This window comes from Diabrotica undecimpunctata, chromosome 10 (assembly GCF_040954645.1).
Source record: "Diabrotica undecimpunctata isolate CICGRU chromosome 10, icDiaUnde3, whole genome shotgun sequence".
NCBI classification, from domain to species: domain Eukaryota; kingdom Metazoa; phylum Arthropoda; class Insecta; order Coleoptera; family Chrysomelidae; genus Diabrotica; species Diabrotica undecimpunctata.
Window position 1 is genome coordinate 37,166,829 of NC_092812.1, and position 19,052 is coordinate 37,185,880.

At 31.2% G+C, this 19,052-nt stretch overlaps 1 protein-coding gene across 2 annotated transcripts in view; it reads left to right on the plus strand.

Annotated features, from left to right (window-relative positions):
• The window catches only part of Mitf (transcription factor Mitf), a 146,583-nt gene that overhangs the window by 114,754 nt on the left and 12,777 nt on the right, over window positions 1-19,052 (plus strand). For both annotated transcript variants that reach the window (XM_072546584.1, XM_072546585.1), the window contains exons 3-5: window positions 14,092-14,272; window positions 16,926-17,188; window positions 17,731-17,892. In XM_072546584.1, coding sequence (XP_072402685.1) covers window positions 14,092-14,272; window positions 16,926-17,188; window positions 17,731-17,892 — 606 coding nt within the window. The remainder of the gene's footprint in view (window positions 1-14,091; window positions 14,273-16,925; window positions 17,189-17,730; window positions 17,893-19,052) is intronic.

A 19,052-nucleotide genomic window follows, 5' to 3' on the forward strand; every position in this document is an offset into this window, starting at 1 on the left:
AAAAAAAAACTATTATAAAAATCGAGTATGCATTTTAGTGTTCACGACGGTATCAATAGCACTAGACACACTATTTTTTAAAATATGTAGTTGTCAAATTTGTATAAAAAATTCATGGAAAAAATTTATTTGGAGGATCACTTTTTGCTTTTACAATTATTAATGATTCTTATAGTTTTCATTCATAAAATATATAGTAGGTATCGCTTTTTGAGATTTTTTTTGTGAACTAGTATTTTATTATGTTCATTCCGGATACATCTAACCTCATTAAAATCATTTGCTGTCTTTGTCATATGTTTAGCTATATGTATTTAGCTTTAGCTTTTGATGCTGCTACTCACTTATAGTTTTGAAGATCTGTGTACGATACCTCACGTTTTCTTACTTCTCTTTATCCAGTTTTTCTTCTCCTTTAGTTGTTCTCGAACTTGATTTGACCACCACCTTTATTCTCTCTATTTTCAAACTTATTTTCTGAGTTTTATTCAAAGTATTTCAATTAGTATCTGTAATAATACTAGACATATTACTCTAAATTCTTTTATGACTTCTTGTCGTGTCCAGCTCATTTTTTAATTCTTTTTGGCTTGAATAAACTTTCTTTCTCATCTTTTAACATCCACCATTTGGTTTTTTGTGGTCCTCTTCGATATTTTGGTTTCGTTCCGCGTATCTTCTTTTCTTGTGATGAAATAGTCTATTTGAGAATAGACTATTTTGACTTCTGCTAATTTTTTTCTACTAGTTTTTAATGCAATTTGTATAAATAAGCAAGTTTTTGAAATAAAAAAATACGACAATTTTTTTATAAAAATTACGCTTCCTCGAACCAACACGTTGCTAAATACTTCTTCCTACTGTTACCGTTTTACGGATCCATTATATGAATAATGGAAAGATATACATAGTGAATTAGATTTTTATTATTCTTCACTCGAATAAATTATAATAAAATATTTAAAGGTTACACATAATTAAACATCGAAAGGAAATACCTGTTTTAATAATAATTAAGTAAAAATGCAGTTTTTTCTGGTATGTTTGATTTTTCTGAGAACAACATAGGATTTTACAAATAAGGAAAACATTTATTTGGAACCAACGCCAAATCGAATGGGATTTTCCAGCTGCGTTAAAGAATCGGGTACTATAATATTTAACGTTAAAATCTTTTACTCCACTCCTTTTTGTAAAATGTAAATTTGTTAAAAAGACATAGGAATGAAATATTTAAACACTGCTATCAGACTGCTGCGATGTTTTCGATTGTAACTTATTCATATGTTTTGCACTTTTTACGTGTTGGACCACAATACATTTTTTGCTCGCGTTGATCTGGAACAACAGAGAACAGAGAAGGCAAATTATTTTTAGGAAACTACTACTTCATATATAATTTCCAAATATACGATTTAATAATGAAATTAGATTAATCTTGATTAGCTGGACTAATACAGACTCTTTTATAATAGAGAAAAATGAAAAATTACAAGAAAAACGATACCTAATGAAAAGAAGGGGGATTGAACCCACTTCCCTCATTACCATTTTCGTTAAAATTTTTCACTTTTCTATCCAAATGCCTAAAATTTACAATAGTTTAGAGATATTTCAAGCTTATTTATGGCACTTCTTAAGTAGATCTATCTTCTACCGGGAATTTAAAAGAGTATCCCTAGAGTAGAGTATATTATTATATTTACTGATAATCGTTTAGAAAATCTACGTTTCCTTTTTATTTTTAACTTTTTTCTTTATCCAAACAAGACTTCGTTCAATCAATTAATGATTTTTTCCAAATGACGGAAAAATGATTTTTCGATTGACTGCTTTACATATACTTGATATTATGTAACATAACTAGTAACAATAACAACATCCTGTGAATGGAAACAAATTCTCATGAAAATTATATTTCAATGAATGTGTAATTAGTGAATGATTTTTACACTAAAGCATCCTTGACTTACAAATCGAGTTGTTTAAAAAAAATCATCGCTCACTTTTGAGAAGATAATGCAAATGTTATTAACCTACATTGCGAATTGTTGATCATGGAAACCTGTTTGATTTAATCCGAAGTTGCATGTCAGGATACGCTCATTCCGTGTTCAGTATTTACTGGATTTTATGTACGCTTACGTAAATATAATTCACTGGAATTCTTTTATCTGTCGAGAAATCCGTTTTTTTATTGGTGACCGTTCAAGATTTTAACATCTACTTCTGATATTTGTTGCATTCTTTAAGATTTTCATTATATTTTATTAGGAATTAACCCAAATTTAGGTTTTAAACTTTTGGCTCTCATATTAATTTAATAATAAAACTTTTTATCTCCAAGATGTTGGTAGCTTCTTCTTGTCTGTAGCCGTTGTTGTCTTGACGGGAAATTTCTATAATTTCGTTATCGGTTTCATTGAATCATTCTTTGTAGCTTTCTTTTTATCGCTTTAGGATTTCTTCTTGGTGATTCCCTTAGAGTAGGGAATTTTACTCGTCAAGTAGAATTGGTGTTGATGCAGAAGTTTGTTATACTATACTGTAACTTAAATTTTGTACCCTAAATACTTCCTATTTTTTTATTTTGTCATCTAAAATATCCCCAAATTTATGTTCCCGCTAGTTAAATTTCTAGATTTAACCAGGTTTGCTCACGAAGTTGCGACATACGTTGGATACATATTGTGTTCAATTTTTTCTTTTTTCACCTTTCTGTCCTTTATTTACCCTATAGCTTCTATACCCTTCTACTTTTGGTATTTTTGTATGTTTCATAATGGTGGTGCTTATTTCTCTATGAGTGTTTTTTCTATACTTTTTTGGTTTTGTATCCAGTCTGTTTCCTTTTTTTTATATAAAAGTAATTATTTACCTGGACACACTGTATATAATTAAATTATTAAGAATTTGTTTGTTGCGGTTCATATCCAAAAAAATAGTTGAAAAAACGCACTCTTTCTATTTTAACACACTCGAGACGAGAGATTGTTAAAAAGTTGACACTATTTACTTAAATGAGTATTTTGCTCATTGTTTGTCAAGGTCATTTTCATACAACTTGCAGAGTTGTATAAACGATGTGAATATGTTTTTACCTAGTTTGGCATTTTTAGTAATAGTTTGTGTTTATTTAAATTGGTTAACGAAATTATTTTTAATATTTCTGTATACATTATTACGTTGTCTACAAATTGAACAATTTTCGGTTATCAGCGAAACCAAATTATTATATTTAAGGTAAATATTTGATAACATTTTTTAGATAATGTTTCTGGCAATTTTAGACAGAAAATTGTCGTCCCCTTATACGGAATAGAACTTGGACCTTGACTGAAACGATCTTTAAGGCACTGGAAATATTTGTGAATGACCCCAGTGAAAACATGAATGGTCCCTTTGTTACATAACTATTTTTTTATAATGTGCATTTTAACATCGCTTTTTGCTTCTATTTATGTATCGTATTCTTATTAATTTAATCAATTTTACTCTTAGATACTATATTTTCTTTTCCCATTACTTCGTCAATTTTGAGATTGATCAACTTCCTTAATTTATTATCGTTAATTTTTTTGGTCTCATTATCGTTCTCATAAATTTTCGTTACTGAATTGTAATCAGTTTTTCTTCGTTTTTTTGTCAGTGCAATGGAAAGAATAAGTAGCTTCTTAAAATTACCTGAACATACCAACAGATGAAAACAAAGAAATTAGGATAAGACGCAACCAAGCTAAAAACACTGCAAGAAATGCCCAACGCTCTAGTTGGGAAAGATATATCAGTAAAATTGAACATGACATTCATGGACGGCCGGAAGTAGCATAATATAACAAAAGAATGAATAATTACAAATTTAAACGTAAAAGACATGTTGCCCACAAGGAAGAGGAAATGATGGAACGGAGCAGGCCTATGTGCCTAACCCACGAAAGCTGCAGCTGGTTTATTATCCGTTTAGCTTTTTGCTTACATGTTTTTCTTAATTCTTTCATTCTTTTTACAATAAAATATTATTCTTTATGATTTTTTTGTTAATCTCTGGATTTTTATTTTCCCTATCAATGTGTAACCTAAATCTTTTTCAATATGCTTACTTCTCGAAACGACAACTATATCATCTTCATACGGGATCACTGGTAACAATTTTTATTTATTAATCCAATTTTTAGTATGGAATCAAGTAACAGTGTAAAAAGTAGTGAAGATAAAAGATATCCTTGTTTTATTTCCTTTACACCTATATTTTTCTGTTGACTAATTTTAAAGATCTCTTTAAGATCTTCCTTCGGTTGGTTGACCTATCACCTTTTTCTTGATTGATCTACTTTTCTTTTGTCATCAATTCCTATTTTCATTGATATCTTAGATACTGTTTCGTCATTGCTCATTTCTAACTGTCTCTACCTTCTGTCCTTATTAGATAGTTCGGTTATTGTAAGGTCTTAGAAGTCTATATATATATATATATATATATATATATATATATATATATATATATATATATATATAAATGACATAAAACTTAATTATAGGTCTGATAGCTTAATTAACAAATATATATGTATGTACAAAACTGTAGACTATTTGTTTTGTGCATGAAATATAGTGATCTAAAGTATCAAAGGGAAAAATAAAACATTGTAAGGAAGATATTTTTAATACCTACGCATCGGTAATCTTAGTGATTCATTAATGGTCGACAAAATGTTTCAATATCAAACTCAAGTATAACAAATACGGATAAAGTATGTTGACCTCATTTGTGGCAGATTTATCGGAAATTCCCAACTTAGTTAAAATGCATAACATAATATTGATATCAAACATTTAAGATAGATATTACACAGGAACTACTGTATAAATCTTTTAAAAACAACAAAACATAAAAAAATCAACAATTTATTTACTTTTAATCGAATAATAGACAAAAACTAATTGAGCAACAAACAACGATAAGGGAGGGTTGCAAATATAGAGAGAATATCATCAAAAGCATTACAAGAAGCATTTGTAATCTTAACCAACAAAAAAACAGCTAAACGATAGAACTACAGCTTCAACGAACAAATTTAAAATGGTAAAAAGAACAACTCCATCAACAACAACAACTTTTACATGAGGATAAAAATGTGAAAGGGGAAATATTTAAAAAAAGACACCCTTGAAAATGTACCAGACTTGGAATGCCAACATTTTGAGGAACTTTTACAAAAAAAACTATCACAGTACACAGATGAAAGAAAAAAAAGTTAATGAAGATCCACAAGAATTTTTCTCCAAACTTCATGTATGCTTGTTCTTATTTTTGGATACAATTTATTTTATTAGTTTGCTTCTTTTTTTTTCTTTTTATACTCGATTTAGAAATGCATGATAGCACACTGTTGAATAACACTTTGATTTCACAGGAGCAAAACTGAACGTTTGTGCCATATTTATTTATTTATTTAACGAGTTTACTGAATATTGCTTTTTTTCGATATCAGTAACAATTCTGCGCGTTATGAATATACGCGCGTTCTTATATACGCGCGTTCTTATATAAAGGTCTAAACAGACAGAAATGTAAATCTTAACTGGGAAATTTGAATTTATAATAATATATTAATTATAAAATAAAATTTCTTAATAATTTTAAGAAACGTAAGTGCTTCTTAATACTAAGATAAAAAAGCAAAACGAGCCTGCCAAATAAATATTGAACTTTTAAGATATGAAGGACTCTTACTACACTTACGAATAGTTGAGAACAACAGTTTTGCGGCCTTAATATTGTGAAAATTAAGTGTCTGTCTATTTTTTTGTATGTGTATTTACGTATTATTAAATAGTAAATTTAACATAATTTTTAATTGTACACGACCACGGAATCATCGTGGTTCACTAAGTGAGGTACCTAATTATAGGTGTTTATCGCTAGAACAGTGTAATAAAGCTGTGCACAGCGCAGTCAAAAAACATTTCATCACACTATTCTCGCGTAAAATGAATAGAGTTTCAAGTCTATTTTGTTCTAGACAATAAAAAACCAAAAGCCATTTATCATTATTTAGTTTTTAATACTCGAAAAATATCGCTCTATTTTTTAAATTGACTATGAGACAGCTACAATCTAATTTTTTTTAATTTACTGCCTACAAGTAGGTCACTAACGTTACACGTTCATCAATTGCACTGATTTTTTAACGCAATAACAACAAAAACAAGGCGACAATGCCAAGTTGCATGTATGTTAACTGAACTTGTTTTAAATATCTCTTTAGCGATATGGCGAAAAACCAGTTTCCAGACCAAGTCATTTACACGTCGTGGTTATTGCCTGATAAATATTTTTTGAAGATTGTTAGGTGAAAATGTGGAAATTTAATAGTTAAGAGTAACTTAGTTAAACAGTACTTTTCTCCATAGCTATACTGATTCCATTAAAACATTTTTTTTTCGTCTGTGATTTTTGTTTTTTTTATGAGTCTATCTCCAAATTTTTATTGGTAGTGTATTATCGCCAATTTTTCCTATAGGACCTTATCAGACAAGTTGTTATGGAATGTCTTTACAATATGGCTTTCCTTTATTTCTTTGTAGTCCAGTAACTCGGGCCGATAATAGAACCTTACATCCCAATTCTGTCGGACTGCATGGACTTATGTGAAAACCTGGATTTAAAGTGTGCTTTTTGTTTTTAAGAGATTAAAACTACCCTTAAGTGGAAAAAATAGGAAAACACGTATTTAAGCATTTTATGCATTAAAATCTGATTGAATTAAGTAAAATAAACATATTCAATGATAAGTTGTACTTAAATACAAATTTTCAACCCTTAGAAACCCCCGCTTATGACGTAAATAACTTTAAAAAATAATTTTTTGCGATGTAAAATGCTTAACTTATGAACTAAAATCAATAAAAATTCATTCATCGCTTGTGAAATGATGTTTCATTAGTTTCAAATTTTTAACCCCTAGAAAACATCCCTTTATCCAATTTTTTTTAAAAAAACGTATTTATATTTTAAAATGTTTTAATTTTACATTTAGGTAACTAAAAATTCATTCCTCACTTATGAAACAATATTTCTTTGGTTTAAACTCTTCAACCCCTAAAGATCACCCCTAAGATGTCTACAAAATTATCTTCCAAAAATATCTTTGGTTTTTCTTCAATAAGTCAGTAATTTTTAAGCTTTGATATATGTATGTATAGCCAATTGAAAGGTAATTTCAAGGGCTACAAGGATAGGTTCATTAATTTGAAAGCAAAACTAGCCTTCAATTTTGCAAAATTAAGGTTTTAAGCACTCGTAACAGGGGGTGTTCATACCAAGATATACATTTTAATCGGTGATATGTATACTGTCTTTCACGGTGCAGAAGTTTGTAAAAAACGAAAATATTTATTGAAGAAAGAACTAAATTTTTGCATTGTATCATTTTTTACGTATATATTATAATTTTTAAGTTATTTTGAAAAAAAGAACATTTTTTTAGAAATCTTCAAAATAGACTAAACAATTTAATATAACTTTTTTCAAAAATAATGCCTTTTACACCAATCAAATTCCTGGAACTAATGAAGAAAACAAAAATAAAATGTATTGTAGAAGGAAAACGATAAATTTTTTGATTTTGTAAGTAAAATTATTATTTACATTATATTCATATTTAGTTTACGATGACTAGTAATCGTTTAGTATCCTAAATATGTAGTTTTTGGAAACTACCATTACTAGGATGGAACAAAGAAGTACTTTCGATCGTTCTCGCGAGTTTGGAAACACAAAAAAATAAGAATACACCAAACGGTAACTGTATACCTCTCACTCTACATCTCTCTACATCTTGTTTTGTTGTAGAAGTTCATTAAAAATGTATTGATTGATTCAAAGAATTGGGTTAGGTATTTAGTTTGCTGGCCTTGTAGCAACTTGTATTGAAAAAATGTTTTTTTATATATATTTTATAATATTTTAAACGTACATCCTAGAAATCGAAGAAATATATCAAATGCATAACGTGTTACCCTTGTGGACTAACACCCATATATATATATATATATATATATATATATATATATATATATATATATATATATATATATATATATATATATATATACATATATATATATATGTTCCGAAAGATTTCCGCGATTACCAGTAAACCTAGAGCTAATGTTAATACTATTACAAAAATGAATATTAAACTCAACAGTCTTCCGGGTTGATTCTCATTGCGCCGAGATTTTGCCATCCTCTCTGATATCTTCTTCAGGGCTTCCAAAATCTCAGTCTCCCCAGCCCTCAGACACTAATAGACTGATCATCAATCAATAATAATGCATTGATTGGTGATCAGTGCAGGGCCCTTGATTGCGAGATGCTCGAGATTACTGCAGATGAAAAGTGTTTTATTGGAGGTGATTTTAATGGACATATTGGTACATATAGAGCGGGAATAGAAAGAGTTCATGAAGGTTTGTGGATGGGAATAAGAAATGATGAAGGAAATAGTGTGATTGACTTTGCAGTGGCATATATATATATATATATATATATATATATATATATATATATATATATATATACATTTTACAACATATTGTAAATTACTGTGTTTACAGGATTATCACTAAATACATATATGTGCTTAATAATTTATAGCGGCCCAGGAAAACATTTTATTGTAAATAAAATTCATTTGACCCTATTTTAATGATGTAACATATATCAAGCTGCTATCATTAATAGATAACAAGTAGAGTATACTTAAACAACCTTTAACTTCCATTTTCATATAAGTATTATAACGTAAACATAAAAATTATTTATTTTCGGTAACAATAATGAGACAGAATTAAAATAGGAAATTGTTAAGTTATGGATAGAAAAAAATTAACTTGTTGTTGAACTAAAAGTTAATTTGTTGAACTAAAATATTGGGGTAGTTCTGTCTGGAACGGCTTGTTGCCCGTTGTTGTTTCCCATCGGTTCTTTATCATCATCATTTCTTCTGGGTAAAAGTTCCAAGTATTTTTTCTATTTACTCGCTCATAAAGTTTCTTCTACTTTAATCTTTGCCCCTCTGGCTTTAATCCAGGTAATATTTTTAGCTATAAATTCTGTGAAGCCTGAAGCCTAGGTTGTGTGTTTTCTTTGCCCAATCCGTCTTCCCATCGGATGTCTACCTTAAAAGATACTTTAGACCTGTATCTGGGTACCACATGGTCAGAAATCATCACCTATTTGATATCTCTAATTTCATTTTGTTGTCAAGGATAGCTTCGATGAAAATCCACATTCAATCTTGAATTTTATTTAAAACTTTAAATTCTAGATACAATTTATTGGTCGAATCAAGCAGTAAGAGGGCTTGGGAATCTCCTCAAATTTCTTTGGTGCGCTTTTTCTTTCATAATACCTTTCTACTGAATATTTCCACATGTTTTTAGGTCTCTTAATAATTTCTCTGCAATTTAATGGGATCAACCGACCTAAACAACGCAAAAAGTCTACAAATAAAATGTAAATGTTCAGAGAGATGACCTTATCGCTGACTATGTCTTAGTCCCAAATAGGTAGGTCTTAATGAGCACAATCAGCCGATGTCGCCTTGATACAAGAGCTAACTTTCCTAGGATTTACTAGAAGATGTACAATAACCGTATTGTGTGTAATACAACCTGTGTTGTAACAGAAATAACTACTGTATGGAGTGGAAGCGAGGATCCTAAGTAAGGCGATGCCTTAACGCTTGGAACCCTTTGGGGTGTGGTTATATAGACGACTACTACGAATAAGCTCGGTTGACAGAGTTAGGAATGAAGGGTCCTTAGACAGCTGGACCAAACAACACAACTGGTCAATATAATAAAGAGACGCAGGCTGGAATACTTTGGTCACATTATGAGACACCCTGAAAAATATGAATTTTTACATCTGAGAGAACAGACAGTTTCCAGAGAAAATTATAATAAAACACTTCCAATCATTTGTATTTTGATGAAGTAAATTGTTTATACAAATCTTGTATTTTTGGATATTCCCTTGTATAATTTCCTTCGGTTTCAGAAATTCGTATTCGCTTCATGATATAGAAAAGCAAGCGTTTTGAGTGATTTGTGTCATTTTTGTTTTCAATCAAAAGTTTGATGGGAAACAAGAGCGGCTGAAGCGAAGAATATGTGTAATATGCGTATTATTGGTCTGAATTAAAAATTATGGAAATAATGACCAATAATTAAGCAGACAACTTTGACCTCGAAAATCCAAATATGACCTTAAAGCTTCTAATCAAATAATAATGTAATGCATATCCGTCATCAAGCTCAATTTTTTCAATTACATATTTAACCAACGAATAACGATTCAGCTGAATATTGCTCTTGATCGTTGTGTAATATCACTAGTATTGAAAATTTATTGTTGATCGAATAACTATGCTACGGAGTTACTAGAACCTAGAACCGTGTAATATTTTCTACCACCGAGGTTATCACGCTTACTCGCTCGTTATTGACAGAGACAATGACAGAAATGAACTTAAATATTACAGGAAGTGTCCGTTATTATTATGAAATACGCTACAGGGTCAATAGACAAACATTTGTCCCAATTTCTGAAAATTTAGTTAATAACCTACAATTTTCGGAGCTATTTTTGTTTATTATTACGTTTACTATCAATATTTTACTTAGTACTACCAATACGCTTACTGCTTACTATAAATCGTAAGTATACGAGGGAAGGAAAATAAATTATTATGCTTTTGTTGGTACCTATCATCTATGGGTGATGAATATATCTACATGAATTTGTTGACAGCTATGCTGTCTTGCCTTGCAAAATTAGATGAATTACTCGGGACTTCTCATTGTTCATCACATGCACCACATTTCTAGTCGTTTACATATCGCTTTCGTTTAGGTTCAGGCTTCTGTACCATATAAAAGAGTAGAGAGTTTATAGTATCTCAATACCCGATCAATGTTCAGGTGCATATGGTTTTTTTTGGAAACCGTCTGTTCTAAACCAGTCGTACAATTGGCTTATTGTATATCTTCCGTTTATTCATGATACCTACCAATGGCGGTTGGAAAGGAAGAGGTCACGGTGAAAGTTTGACACCTACGAATCCTGGAGTATTTCAGGGACTTATCAACTTAATGGGAGAAGTTGACACTATATTGCAAAAATATTTAACCGAAAATAATACAACCTTCTTGGGAACTTCAAAAACTATTCAGAACGAACTGCTGGATTCAATGTTATATGTCGCTCGTGGATTAATAAGCAAATAAGTAGAAATGGCTCCTTATGTGGCAATCGAGGCTGACGCTTCGGACACTTCCGTTCAAGATCAAATGGTTTTAATTTTGAGATGCATTCCTCGATAACCTGGTATCCATACCAGTGTATCACTGTTATGATTCGCCCTTCTATCAAGTTCTTCTCGGTATTTCCACACATTTCTTTTGAGGTATGTTCTTCATCTTCCTTTAAACTTTTTCCTATATAGTTTTATTAGATACCTTCCGTTATGTTATGTCAGCATCATATTAGTTTTTTCTTCGATATAGCCAAGGATGTCTTGTTTACTTAAACTCTTCTCCTGTTTTTCTCTTAATTCTAGAAATTGTACATGGTTGTCTATTATTTTTTCTTTCCAACCCTTTCAACTCTTCTTAACCATTCACTTCTATCTACTGACAACTTTTTTTAGTTTGCCCCACTAATTTCCCTAGTGTCCTCATCCAAACTATTCTTCACCCTAAGTTTGATCTAGAGAGAAGAACCAACAAATATTTGGGTAGGTAATTCCATATTTTATCGAAATTTCGTTAAATTTACTATAAATGACATATTAAACCAAGGCTGTCTCGTTGTCTCAAATACTAATAAATCTTAGTTTATGATATTGTTATTCTAAAAATTACGTGTTTATTACACAATTATTATCTATATATTTGACGCAAAAGGTGTAATAAATAGTTCAAATTATTGGTTGAAATATCTCAAACATATCTTCATAAAATATTTGGTTTAGAATGACATGAATTTATAATCCACTTATATCTTCTGCAGTAATAAATAGTTTATCTAATAATGTGCGAAGTAGTACATGATATCGTCAAATTTTTATATCAATACTTGATCGAAATTATTTTTGGTCGCCACATTGTTTGAAGTTATATTGACACGTCCAATAATGTATAGTATTCAATTTTCCATATCACTGTCATCCAGGCAAATCTGTATTTTTGAAGCGATGAATAAAAATTTCAACTTCGCTTCAACAACAAATTGGTTAATACTGTAGTGTAAGTTGCCTACATTTGGAGCAACTCGGTGATCATAACCTATTTTTTTTATTTTGGAAGCCGTTTGTTATAAACCGGTCGTACCGGCTAGTTGGCTTACTCTACATCTTTCATTCGGTAATTGTGGAACTCTTTACTCTGTACCAGGCTATACATGTCTAGAGGATGGATACTATATTTTTTTGGAGTTGTCAAAAAGTGTTTGCTGCATGCAATGTCATGCACTCATGCAAGATATAGTTGACTATTTCAGGTTCTCTGCTACAGATTCGTAGTCTGCAGCCTGCATGAAAATCTCCATGAAACTGTCACATTATTGCAGTTGTCCCTTGACTGGTGCATATCCAGTAAGCATCTTTAAACAAGATTTCTGATTGTTTTCAGCAGTATCTTAATCCCTATTAGCGCATGTTCGCCGAATATACATTTTACCATTTACTTGAGAATTATCCTTTCTTAGATTCTTAAAAGAATCCTATTGAATTTGGAATTAGTAGGTCATCTTCTCTCTCTCTCTCTCTCTCTCTCTCTCTCTCTCTCTCTCTCTCTCTCTCTCTCTCTCTCTCTTTCTCTCTATCTCTCTCTCTCTTTGTAGCAGCTTACTTAAGTGGGAAAATATATAATAAAAAAGTGAAGAAAATGAAAAATGAAATTGAATAAATAAAAATAATTAGTCACATAAGGATAACTATTTTAACTTTATTTGGAAATTCAGTGAAACCAAATAATTTTCTTAACATAAAATTTGTTTTTCAGGAATCTCTATAAAAGTTTTCACTATGTCAGCATTCTCAGGACTGCAATATTAATTTTTTTATCAAAATTAATTTTATTGTGATTTTTACGACACCCCATATCAAATTAATCAAATATTATAATGACAATAGTCCCAAGAAAAATTCATTACGCATTGTTTTGTGTAATTTACTTGTTTAAAATTATTACATCCTGTTCAATTCCATGTTTTTTATAATAACCTCTCAAATAACAATCGGATAAGCTGTATAAATGATGAGACGCCACAAACAAATGTATGTGAATAAAGTTCTTCTAAAATAGATATATTTTTAATACGAGTATATATAAAAAAAAACAACAATGGATCCGAAGAAAGGTCTTATCTGAATGAATCTGAAAAATCGTCATTGGATGACCTTCGGGAGTTGCAGATCCGGCGTTAGTATAATAATTGATAAAGAAACTTATTCCGAATCATGCCAGACCAAAAAATGTTAAAATCATTTAAGAATCATACACACCAGAATATTCTTCCACTAAGAATTATACGGTAGGTAATGACACGCAGCTTCCGTTAGAGTACAGTCAGTGAATAGCACTAAAAATTGGACGTAAAATATCCAACGTATTGTTACTTTTACTATTGAACAGTTATTCCGAGGAACTAGAATGGAAGCTGTTGAATCAGAAACATCAGAATAAAAATGAATGAAGATAATGAAAATTAATATTAACAATAAACTAACGAAAAGTAAAAAAGTATATGTACCTGGGTATCCTCTAACAGAAAATAACAACAAAAGACAGAATTGAAAAATAACTCGCTAACTTTATAAGAATGTAGAAGAAGATGACTGTCTCAAAAAACTCTTTAGATAACTGGTTCGAAAGTTATAGTGGACCTGATGATTGCTAATCTCTGTAACGAAGATTTGTAATGTACCTAGTTAAAAAATGTAGCTTTTGGCCTAGAGTTTCCACAACGCACTCCTCTATTCTTTACTTGGGAACTAATTTGTCTTTGTTTTTTTGCAGGCTGAGGATCTAATAGATGATTTGTTATCGCTGGAATCGAGCTCCCTTGCGTCTGATGGTTTCAAAACAGATAACTTTACAGGCAGTGATCTCAATGTCAAAAATGAACCATATAATATAAGTGATGCTGAACTGCATGCTCTTGCCAAAGATCGCCAGAAGAAGGACAATCATAATAGGAGTAAGTGAATATACTTTATTTTACCGCGTGTCTATTTTTTGTCAATAAATGTACATGTTCTTCATACGGGTCCAAATATTTTAATCTAGTTTGTAGTGCTGCTTATAGACGTTTCTCATAATCTAGCTATGGGTCAAGGTTATTTTTCTGCTGTAGTTTTCAACATATGAGGGTCATTCGTAAAAAGAGGTCCCTATGACACTGAAAAAGAATGCGACGTGCTGGGAGAAATCTGGCAACACTGCTTTACGCAGTGTTTTCTCGTCCCTTCACTCAGGTCACGCTAACATGGAGCTCCCCATTTTGGATGAACTGCTGTGCCCCACTCCCTACAGTCTGGACTAAAATTATTATTAAAAATTAAAAAGTATTTTTTGAGAGACTAGATGATAAAATATCAGTAGACCGTCCAAGGAAAAGATGGAACGGTTATATCGAAGCAGATTTGTCTATGATTGGGGTACAATGATGAAAAATGGAAGCACAAGATTTTAGAAGATGGAGAACAGTAATGGATATGTCTAAGACTCACCCCGAATTGTGAGGGCAGGCAAGAAGAAGGACTTTTAGAGGTAGCACAGTCACTCTTACTAGTGCAGCCCCATATATGTAGGCCGTAGTAACATACTGGTTTGAGGTTAGATACTAATATTTTTTTTATTGGAAGTTGTGAGCTTATTCCTAATAACCAATTTTCTTATATTTCAGTTTCAATTCTTCTATTTTTTTTTTAAATATGTTCCTGCCATTTTATTTTGGAAATTCACATGGACAGATCTTTCTTCACTAATTTTTGTGCGCAAGATCTCTGCTACAACTACTAAAACTAATCCAAAAGATAATAGAACAAAACAGAATTCCTCAAGAATTGAGATCAAGCATCTTAATACTTCTCAGATCCTCGAAAAAACAAGTGAATATAACATCGACACCCATCATCTCTTCATAGACTTTGAAAGCGCATATGACAATATAAACCGAGAATTCTTAATAAAAGCAATGAAAGAATTTAATATACCAACACAACTAATAGAACTGATAAAAGAATCTCTAAAAGTAGAAAGTAGAATCCGGATACAAAATGAATTAACGGAAACAATAGATGTGAAAAAGGGACTACGCCAGGGAGACGCTCTATCATGCATCTTGTTCAACATCGTGCTCGAGAAAATACTGAGGGACACAACAGTCAATACACGAGGAACAATCATTAATAAAAGCGTGCAAATACTAGCATTTGCAGATGATGTTGACATAATCGCAAGATCAAGAAGAGAAATGATAGAGGCATACAACCAAATAGAACGAGCTGCACAAAATAGTGGTCTTAAAATCAATCAGACCAAAACAAAATATATGCAGGTAAGAAAAAACGCAGAAATAAGGCAGCCACAAAATATAACAATAGGAGAATACAACATAGAGGAGGTAAAAAACTTTATATACTTGGGATCCCTAGTCACGTCTGATAATAACGTTACGGAGGAAGTGAAGAGGCGAATATTTATTGCAAATAAATGTTACCATGGCTTAATTAGACACCTAAGATCAGATAACGTCGCAAGAAAGACAAAATGCCAAATATATAAAACCCTAATAAGACCGGTACTCACATATGGCTCAGAAACCTGGACACTTACTAAAAGAGAGGAAACGTTGTTAGCCACCTTCGAAAGAAAAATCTTGCGACACATGTATAAGGGCACAAAAGAAAACGGAATATGGCGAAGACAATACAACTCTGAACTATACAAAATATACCAGGATCCGGATATTATAACATTCATCAAAATAGGACGGCTGCGTTGGATAGGACATGTAGAAAGAATGGAAGAAGGCGAAATACCAAACAAAATATTCAAACAGATGCCAGTAGGAAAAAGAACAAGAGGAAGACCGAAACTGAGATACTTAGAACAAATAGAAAATGATATAACAACCTTAAAAATAAAAAACTGGAGAAAAAAAGCACGAAACAGATCGGAATGGAGAAGAATCCTAGAACAGGCCAAGACCCAAAAAGGGTTGTCGAGCCAGTGATGATGATGATGATCTTAATACTTCTTTTCAAAAAGGAAGACAAATTGAACCCGGAAAATTACAGAGGAATTAAAGTATTAAACACAACACTAAAATTAACTACCAAAGTGATACAAATAAACCGAATGAAATTAAAACACTAGCAGAAGTTGGACCTTGGACTGGAGTGAAAATAATAGTGAATAACGGTACGATAGTGTCTAAGACATTCAAGAATTGTTGGATTGTGCAAACATAACAGAACTCTTACTGCAGATTGCAAGAACGCTGGAGCCCAATAATATCAAGAATAGAAAGGAGAAGTAAAGAGGAAGTAAGAATTCGAATGAAGCCAGAAGAAATAATGGTGATGACGAATCAACGCCTTAAAAAAAATGATCTTTCAATAATTTTAAATATTTATTAACGTCGAGCCTGACGAGATAGAGCGTAGATCGGAAACTACATGCCAACTTCAGAAGAAAACTACAAGAAGAGGATATCTTGTAGTTTCCTCCAGTTTCATATTGCCACGTCAACATTGTTGCCAATATGTTATCTTTTAGGCGGTTCTTTTTATTAATGACTTTTTGTCCTTTATTTACTTGATTAATGTCGTTTATTTATATTTCAGTTGAACGTAGGAGAAGGTTTAATATTAACGATAGAATTCAAGAATTAGGAATGTTGCTGCCTAAAAATACCGACCAATTTTATGAAATTGTTAGAGACGTCCGCCCGAACAAGGGCACAATTTTAAAATCATCCGTGGAATATATTAAATGTCTAAAAAACGAAAACCAAAGGCTGAACGAAAGATTGACCCATGTATTGCAACTAGAAGATCAACTTAAAAAAGTGGAAACTATGAAGAGGAAACTCCAACTGAGGGTGCAGGTACGAATATTTATTTACGCTAATTTTACTTTATCCTTATTAATTTATTTAGTTTTTGTACGCCTTTACTAATAACATGAAGATATGCTTCATATCATTGGCATATTTCATCATACTGTATGCTAAAGTACAAATTTTTTTAATACATTTAGCAGATTTTTGTCACTAAGAAATATAAAACCAATCATTAAATTTTTTCCTTTCATTTCACTGATTCGTCTTTTGCGTCGGAATTTTTGATGTCATCTATTTCATTATTTTTCCTAATATAATGTATCCGTCTCCATTTTCCTTGTGTTTTTTTAAGAACGAGTTGATTGTTAAGAGAATGTTTTTTTTTTCAAAATAGTTCAATACTGTAATACCTTTATTTGTTCCTACATTTGGATCCTCTCATTATTTAGCTATTTTCCTCCTCATCAACCTCCATAATCAGTTGTAGGATCATACATTTGAATTAAGTACTTTTAGAAACAATCTCTTGACTGCCTAAACCCTACTCTGAAATAGGCGTTTTCTTGATTTCCGTTGTTCTTTTTTAGGAATTAGAGAATCAAATGAAAGCTCAAAGTTTGCCAGCAGCTGATTTTAACTGGCAGAATATTTCTGTCGCCAACCCGTCTCCCTTCAGCTCATATAACCAACAGAACACACCTTCTGTGTCATTATTACCGACGATGGTATTAACAGATCCTTGTCGAAAAGTAAGTACTGAACATATTTTCTAAATATACTCACATTATCATACCATATATTAAAAAAATTTTAATATAATATGGTATACAGCCAACTACAGGAACTTAGTTTCCTTGTGGAATTTAATTATCACTCATATTGGAGGAGTTAAAGGATTTGGATGGAGGCTTGCTAGATTTTATTTCAAATTCTACGAACGACTACTATAAAGAAATGACTGCTGATATCTTTGAGGAATATTTCAGTCAAATAATAGATTTATTAGCAACCAATTCTGAAATAGTCATGGACAATGTCATTTACCATTCATGATTAAAGGAACAGTTACTTAACCCTAAATGGAGAGAAAGCAAACTCTTGGATTAGCTAATAACCAAAGAAATAGTAGTGCCAGCAGAAGGTTTATTCAAAAAAGAGTCACTGCAGCTATGCAAACAATATTCATCAAAATTTAAGAAGTATGATGTAGATAAAATAGCAAAAGAACATGGAGTTAAAGTGTTGCGATTACCACCTTATCACTGTGAACCCCATAGAACTAATCTATGGTAGAAGTATGTAAATATATATTTCTATTACTAATTATAAGTTTATATGAAGCTTTATACCCGAAATACAGGGTGTTTCAAAAAGGTATGTCATAAATTAAATCACGCATTCCGGGGACAAAAATAAATTGATTGGATCCAACTTACTTTAGTACAAAAATGTACACAAAAAAAGTTGCAACCCTTTTAAGTTACAAAATAAAAATTGCTTTTTTGCATTATCATTATAAACTACTTGACATTTTGTAATAAAAATGGACACGTTACTTTCTTGTTCTGAAAGTATTTTTCATACAAAAGAAACAACAAAATCTAAGCGCATATTTTAAGCCCCGGCTAAAAGACTGCTTTTTCGCTTTCCTACGCCTCGATTTTGGTGTGGGTACGTAATATTGAGATTTTAGTTTTTATACAATAAAGTAATTTTATGTTCTCCGTCACTGAGGAGTTCAGTTATTGCTTAATCCCTTGGGGTTTGCTCATTTGGATTTTATGATGTATTGTATTTGAGGTTTGTCGGGATGGTCATATTAAAGTCGAGTGAAAATTCAGATAAGAAGATATCAATTTTTACGTTTCTTCTGCATTGATCAACCCTATATTTAGACCTTTGCTATAAA